Consider the following 8009-nt stretch of genomic DNA (forward strand, 5'->3'; position numbering starts at 1 on the left):
CTCGTGCTCCAAAAATCCTGTCTTGTAATTGGTAATAGCAAACGACAGCATTTTGTAGATAAAAGCACTAACAGATCACGTACAACCATAGAGCCTGTTTACTATACTATCCTGCAAGTCAGCTGTAATGCTGTTTTATTTTCTGCAACGATCGTGCAGAAAATGCCGGTCTGCTCCTTTACAGCTAAGGGTCAAGCTCTTCTTGACACATACCTATTTTTAAAATGCAATTTTTGTTTAAAGGAGAGGCCAAATCTTTTTTTTCAACCTCCTGTACTGTGGTTTTTGTATGGCGATAACTACTCGCACTTCACCCTGCAAACGTAACATGTAATAAATTCATTCAGAAGAAAAGCAGTAAAGACGCGTTATAAACTAAATACCAACCATTCGCTGTTAGTCTTTCCCTAGGCTGGCCTCAGGATATCAAAAACACTTTAAAACAGTAACAACTGGAAGTAAGGAAAGCCTGTGCTGAAACACTGGCACGCAAGTCCCGGCAGACGTCAGGAACACCAAGCACACCACTCCAAGGAAGTTGTTTATGTTCTCCATTCAGCCACTAATACAGCTTTTTAATAGCAAAGTTTTAACAGCAAGGGAAGAACAAACTGTATTATCCAGCTGTTTTTCACAGACGTGCTCCATATGTTGCACAAACACACAAACGAGCTCACCATCCTTGACACAAACGCAGGAACAGACCTTACACATACACAAGAGATGGCTGATAAGATCGAATTTACCAACGAGCCCTAAACAGAGTTGTTAACTGAAATGTTAAACTGACTTCAACATTTTCAATTAAAAGTCACATCTATAATAACCCTGAAAGCTTCTTGCAAACAAACAAACACAAGAGCAAACAAAAGCATCCAAACAAAAAAAAATACCTACAGAAGCAGTATTTTAAAATACCAACCCAGCACTTTTTTCTCTTACCTTAAAAGAAGCAGCGATATTCCTGGCATATATAAAACACTTCTTAAAAACCTAGATTTGTCCCCTAATTGATATCTCTACAGCAGAACGCAACAGGCTACAATTTTATACAAGGGAAGTACCTGGGATGTCACCTGATGTTGATCAAAATATGACAGCTGCTGTAGTTTTGTGAACACAGTCTCTAGAGTTGGAAATGCTTCTTGTTTGTTCTTCCTGGCTTTTTGCCCTTCATCCCCAACTTAACAGATAAAAAATTATTTTGGTCATTTTATATGTAATGGAGCCCTAGTAGCTTTGCATTATTATTGCTTTATAAGACATTTAACAGAAAAAAACGTCACTTATGACTATGTAAAATCCTCCTTCCCTCAGTTTTCCACGTAACAACGTGAAAGCTACTTTAAGGTCATCAGTGCAAAAAAGGTGACATTCAGTAACAACTGGAAAATGGTTGCATTGTTTTACTAGGAAGGCAAGCAACACGTATTACTGCCTGGACAGAGCCTCAAACTCCAGGCTCAACCCAACGCCGGTGCAGACAGCCAGGCTGCTACAATGCTATGTGGGGCAGGGCAGCCGGCCACACCTCGTGCCAGGGCAGCTCCCACCATCTCTGCTACAGGCTACCAGACAGCAGTGTGAAAGCATTTACCACCCGTTTCAGTAGTACTCTTCTTATTCAGTATCTTCAGGATGTCTTTGGTAATCTTCTTCAACTGATGTCTTGCTTCATCACGCTCCTTGCCAACACCGTAGAGAAGAATCATGCGCTGGTTACACTCATGACTTGAAGATTCATCCTGAAAAGAGCAGGAGGAGTGAAGTCTCTCATCACTGTTCTGTCATCACCTGCAGACACCCAACAGCCCAGACTGCAACAAGCAATAACGAATGTTTCATTGCAAAAAGCATCCCCTGTGATTATCACTGTGGAGGAAACGGTGCCAAGTGAAATCACTGAACAGTCAGGTTTAGAACACAGAGGGGAAACGAGCAATCTGGTACTACACATCCCGTATGGATCTACAGAGACGGGGTCAGGAGATGCACACCATGCCCATCCCCGGCTGATGGGCTGCACGAAGCATGCAGAACACAGGATGTCCTGCAGCTGCGCCTCACTGCTCTTGCTATGTACACGTCCACTAAAAAGAAGTGATTCTCCACTTCTTAAGACTGTATTCTGTAAATCCAAACGAAATTGACATGTGTGTAGTTTACTGAAATTCTAACTAGTGATTTTTTAGTCTTCTACTACAATGTATTACACGAAGTTGATGCCAAATACATGACTTCAAAACTTGAAGAACTACTCGGCAAGTTGCAGAAGGTTAAATACTTATAAAATTATAAAATAAAATGACCTTCTCCAATCACTACTTCTCTTTACACAATGAGACCACCCACAGTTCTCAAACAATTGAGGGCTGTGTACAAATGTAATAATAAATAACTCCACACCGATCACAAGACACAGAGACAGGAGGCAGCAGCACAACTCCGCGCTCAGAAAAGTTGTGCCGTCTTACGAAATACAGGACACGATCTCTTTTAAAAATAGCAGCTCTATTCGTAGAGCAGGAAGTAAACCTCTAATTATTTAGAAAATTCTATTTCTCTCCCTGTTCCCAAGGAAACAAAAGCAGAAGCGCTGATGGCGTCACCTGGGATCAGCAGCTGTCCCCCTGGCTAAGGAGCCAGCCCAGGACAGCAGCAGCCCCGGGCACACACAGAGCGCGGCTGCTGCACCAGGAACCACCGCGACCCTCCGGCTCTCACCGCAGGGAACAGCCCAGCACCGCAGCGCTGCTCGGCAGCACACTACGGTAACCCCCTCTCTGATTTCTGCTTTTCTTCTGATCTTGCATGCCTGGGGAATCCTTGCCCTGTTCGGACTGGATGTGGCAGCCAGATCTGTCACGCACTTCAGGGCAGAAGTAGATTCTAATGTCCCTCTCAAACTCTTATAGATAGAAAAGAAACTTGGCAGCTCAGTGAGGGATGCGTCGGGATGCTCAGGTGCGGGCTGGCCTCGCTTACGAAGACAGCGCTCACCCCAGCCAACAGCAGCCGCTACAGCTGCATTGCCGTGCACCCAAAAGCGGCCCTGCTGAGGACACGCAGTGCCTGCCCGCCTCTCAGAGCCGGCACAGCACAGCCCTGCCAGCTCCGTGCCTGCCGACTGCGGGCGTGCCCCGCGCCAGGCACTGCCAGCCACAGCACCCACACAGCTCCGCACTGTGGGTTGCATCAGTGCTTTTTGCAGCACCACATTGGATAGAGCAACTGATTCAGAAAAGGGACAGGAGAGACTAGTCGTGAAGCTGTAAATTAATACCCAGACGAGTAAAGCTACAAAAGCCTTCATGGACCGTGCTGGCAAACGTGCTCCCACTGCAGTAAGACACCGCTGTCTGAGTGCTAACATCTCGGATGGGGGGCACCTGCCAGCCCCCTCCTCCAGGCAGCGTGCAGTGCCCGGGTGCCTCAGCCATCTCCTGACCCCACACCGGTGCTGGGAGCCTGCGGGGTGAGCGGCCATCCCTGCGTCTGGGGGCATGGGGGGGAAAGGCAGAGAGGACCTCACAGGTAACTGTGGGAGAGCCCTGGGACAGCAGGGCTGGGACAGCGCAGGAGCACAGACAGCCGGGGCAAGAGAAACAAGAAGGGGCACTGAATTACTTACACATCGGCCTCGCTCAGCCGAATCTGCAGCCAAAAGGAGTTCTGCTGCTACCTCTTTACCACACTAAGAAGGATGTGGAAAACGATATTTGCCCTTCCTCCTTGGGAGCAGAGGACGCCGTTCAGGCAGTCGCTGCTGCAGGCCCCACGCGGCCAAGCAGGTGTGCCCAGGTGCAGCCGGCAGGCCCACAGCCCAGCTGGGGCTGGGGAGGTGGAGGTCACAGCACAGGACCCTGCCCATCCTGCCCTCCACCCCCACACAGTCCCACAGCCGGGCAGGGACCCGGCAAAGCGGGATGGCAGCTCCCCTCGGCCCGGCTGGACCATACCCCGGCCACCGCCATGCCCACTGCCCACCCTGCTCAACCCCGCATCCTCAGAAGAAAGCACCGCTGGTGGCAAAGCCCAACAGAAATGCTCCCCATGTAAAAATCAAAAACAGACTAACAAGTCTGAAGTCATAAAAGATATAACCCCCAGCTTCACTTCTGTACTTTCTTTCTTGTTTTTTTTCAGTTTTTTTTTTTTTTTTTTAAAGGAGGGTGGAAAAGACGAAATGCAGACAAAAGCCACAAACAACTTCAGCTACTCCATCAATGGCAGCAACTGCACCAGCGATAACAGAATCAGCCAGGTCATCTTCCCTTTGCTTTACACTCTTCTCTTCGTGGTGGGTCTCACTATGAATGGCCTGGCAACATGGATCTTCTTTAAAATACCAAGTAAATCCAATTTCATCGTCTTCCTCAAGAATACTGTCATTTCTGACATCCTCATGATCCTGACTTTTCCATTCAAAATCCTTAGTGATGCAAAGTTGGTACCGTGGGTGCTGAGAGGATTTGTGTGCCAGGTCAGCCAGGTCGTATTTTACTTCACCATGTACATCAGCATCCTGTTTCTCGGTCTGATAACTATTGATCGCTACCAGAAAGCCACCTCGCCGTTCAGAACACCGACCACAAGGAGCCTTCTAGGTGCCAAGATCCTGTCCGCGGCAATTTGGATATCGATGTTTACTCTTTCATTACCCAACATGATTCTAACGAACAAGAAAAAAACACCAAAGAATGTAGAAAAATGTGCTCTCTTGAAATCAGAGTTTGGCTTAGTCTGGCATGAAATCGTAAACTATATCTGCCAACTTATCTTCTGGGTTAACTTAGCAGTCATAGTTGTCTGCTACATACTTATAAGCAAAGAATTGTATAAATCCTACCAGAGGACAAGATGCACGGGAAAACCATCTAAAAAGTCTGTAAATCTGAAGGTTTTTATCATAATCGCAGTGTTCTTTATTTGTTTTGTGCCATTCCACTTTACCAGAATTCCCTACACCTTGAGCCAAACAAGAAACGTTTTTGAATGTTCTGCAAAGAACACCTTGTTTTACCTAAAGGAGAGCACGCTGTGGCTGACATCGCTAAATGCCTGCCTAGATCCATTCATTTACTTTTTCCTTTGCAAGTCATTTCGAAAGTCCTTGCTAGACATGCTGTGCAAGCACACAGCGTCGCCAGAACTCCAAGCACAGATAGAGGTGCAGAACGAAAGAGATGACACAGAGGATACCCCAGTCTAGCACAAAGAACCACCCACACCCCTGCTTGGCCACGTACATTTACTTGGGGGCAAGGGGAAGCAGAAGAATCCTGCTAAGGCTAACTACAATTTCACCTGCACCTTTACAAGTTGCCCTACAGATGAAACACAGATCCACTGGAACCAACTTCACCGGTTGCAGAAAGGACAAAAATACAAACATCCGAATAAAACAAGAGGACTGTCTGCTCACAGACAACACGTTTGACAGAGTTTCTAGAAAAAAAAGAAGTTATAGTTGAGGCTGTAAGAAAAAATTAAACCAGAGTCACGGAACGCTACAGAACAGAAGATGAGCTGCAGAGATTTTGCGGAAATAGCTTAATTTGGGTCAGAGTAAAGTCCATCACAACAGAAGAATGGATGTAAACAAAACCACAATAAATGTAGCTTTTAAATATGGGAAGTTGCCACTTCGCACACGGTCATCAGGCAAACAGAAATGCAGGACATACGTAGGTAAGCCATTTGCCTCTGCAGGCTTCTTGGTAACTAAATAATGTTTTGCTTATCCCATTATACGCCGCAATTCTTAATCCAATGACCAAAAATCAATAGTCGTAATCAGAGGAAATTACTTCATAGTCAGGCTTATCTTGATGCAACTTCAATCTTCAAATACTTCACCTTATAAAAAATAACTTTCATAGAGAAATATATATTACATTTAAAAATGCACCAAGACTCAATTTACAGAATATTTAGATCCTAGGGAAAAGAAAGTCTCGTGGTAAAATCTTTACTAATTATTAAGGACTGCATTCTTGCACTAAACAATAATTTTAACCACTTCTTTTCACTGGGAAAATAGAACAAGCAGGCAGGAATTTTCCGGAACAATAATCATAGTAACCCTAGGCTGATGTGATGGACTATGGCTCATTTATCATTGCTGCAAAACAGCTCCCATTCAGAAACATGTTCCACCAGCACACAAGTGCGCGGACCGGCCACAAGCCAATGCCCTGTCTACCCTTCTCTGACAGTTATCTGCTCCTTGGCAGGGCACAGGGAGTTTGCAGGACTGATATCCAACTTCCTGAAACATTAAAACACAGATCACATGTGTCAGCACTCAGCCTTGGAGCAGATGCATTTCCTGTAACCTGTCAACATAAATCAAGGACTTCACACAAAGCCTTCTGTGCACAGTTTATGCTGTTGTATGTTCCAGCATCGAAAACAGGGCACCGTTATTTCCCTGGAACCAGCGTGCCCGTCACTTCACAGCATGCTTTTAGCAGCCGCCTGGGACCCAGGACCGACTAGCTCCCAGCCGATGCCCAGGAGGGATGTGCAAGATTCCCCATTCCTGCCCAACACTCATTGCCCGCGTTTCTTGCACCTACACAAGGACATAAAGTGGCAATTATGTGGCAGATGCCTCCCCTGATCAGCTGGCATGATCAAACAACAGGTACTGCAGCTCTCTGCGTACCACACAGATGTCCCTGACGCCATACACAGGCACGTAGTATCTGCCTCTTCAGCTGAGAGCAGCAACAAGATATAGAAGAGGAGAAAACTTGGAAGATGCTGCCTTGGAAATCTGGGCTAGGGTGTTGCAATGATAGTCCTGGTGCACGACCAGAAGTCAGGACAGGCAGCCAGGGACACATCAGGATGACAACAATGGCAAGGGCCACCTTCACCTCGGTCATCCTCAGGCTCTGCTCTCTCTGCCCGACATTAACGTCCACATCAGCATGCGCACCTATGTTAACCAAATGCAGATGCTAATACTGTCAGTACAGTCACTTACTGTCAATACTGCTACAGAGAACCTCGTCAAGCAATCCACATCTGCCCACAAAACGATGGCTTCAAGATAAGCCGTCTCCAGCATCACACCAAGCAGAAAGCCAGAACCACCTGACTTGAAAACAGAAGATAAATCACGCTACTCAATCCATACAGCAAGTTCTCTTTACAGAGAAATGTACTGGGGTCCAGCATAACACATAATATATATACAGTAAGCACACAATAAAAGCAAAGCATACCAGGAAGCAGAAGAATCTTTTACTTGAATGAGAAAGTGACTATAATCGGCATAACCATATCACCTGGCCACACTGATGCCAAAATAAACCAGAAATCCAATTCTGAATATTGAAAGTGAACCTCAGCTTCATATGTTAGCATTAACAGTCTCACAAAGAAAACAGATCTCACAGTTCAAGGCTGTTTGGTTGTTTTTCCTTCACTGAACCTTCAACTACGCATTCAAATATTAATTATTGTCTGGCAGATTTCAATCTTAACTGCACATTTCAGCGTAAAACAAAATACAAAGACTGAATGCACTTTCTCTTGTCCTCAGCGGTCTATTTAGCCTATCACTCAGGCTACAGAGGGAGGGTACCATTTCTGAATATGTCAGTGCACACAACATCGTAGCCAAGTAATCCCGTGGTGTTTCATCCTGCTGTAAGGGCAGCCTGGAGCAGACTTTCTGAGGACGTACATAATGACAAGTAGCACCATCCAGATCACAGGAATTCATACACGAGCTACATTTCAGAACTATCCTGGATAACTGTCAGGAAACACTCCCTCCTCATACACCCCATATCCCTAAAGGAGCTGCTCCACACCAACAAATCCAGAAGGCATGCCTGTCTTCATAGACACGGCCATTTTTCCTTTGTCAGTAGAGAAAGTAGTTCTTCCTGACAGAGACCAAAAGGAAGAGAGAAAGGCAACCAAAAAAACAACACGATTAAGTAACTCGGGTGATACATGAAAAGGAGGAAGGAAACAACACACCACTGCCA

At 45.8% G+C, this 8009-nt stretch overlaps 2 protein-coding genes across 14 annotated transcripts in view; one reads left to right on the forward strand and one right to left on the reverse strand.

The window, feature by feature from the left end:
* MED12L (mediator complex subunit 12 like) overlaps positions 1–8009 on the reverse strand; it is a 108201-nt gene that overhangs the window by 29634 nt on the left and 70558 nt on the right. For all 13 annotated transcript variants that reach the window (XR_002438623.1, XM_021396750.1, XM_021396742.1 and 10 more), the window contains 2 exons: positions 1598–1745; positions 1065–1183 (listed from right to left, as the gene is read on the reverse strand). Coding sequence is in view for 12 of the 13 variants with exons in the window: in XM_021396750.1 (XP_021252425.1) it covers positions 1065–1183; positions 1598–1745 (267 nt within the window). In the remaining variant the exon portion in view is untranslated. The remainder of the gene's footprint in view (positions 1–1064; positions 1184–1597; positions 1746–8009) is intronic.
* On the forward strand, positions 1756–7994 carry P2RY12 (purinergic receptor P2Y12). The gene is made up of 2 exons (XM_021396752.1): positions 1756–2771; positions 4169–7994. Exon 2 carries the CDS (start codon positions 4187–4189, stop codon positions 5210–5212), a length of 1026 nt encoding a protein of 341 aa, XP_021252427.1. The 5' UTR covers positions 1756–2771; positions 4169–4186; the 3' UTR covers positions 5213–7994.

This window comes from Numida meleagris, chromosome 4 (assembly GCF_002078875.1).
Source record: "Numida meleagris isolate 19003 breed g44 Domestic line chromosome 4, NumMel1.0, whole genome shotgun sequence".
Lineage (NCBI taxonomy): Eukaryota > Metazoa > Chordata > Aves > Galliformes > Numididae > Numida > Numida meleagris.

What these genes read in the sequence shown, in the direction of transcription:
- P2RY12 (XM_021396752.1), top strand. Translation starts at nt 4,187, where the DNA reads ATGCAGACAAAAGCCACAAACAACTTCAGCTACTCCATCAATGGCAGC.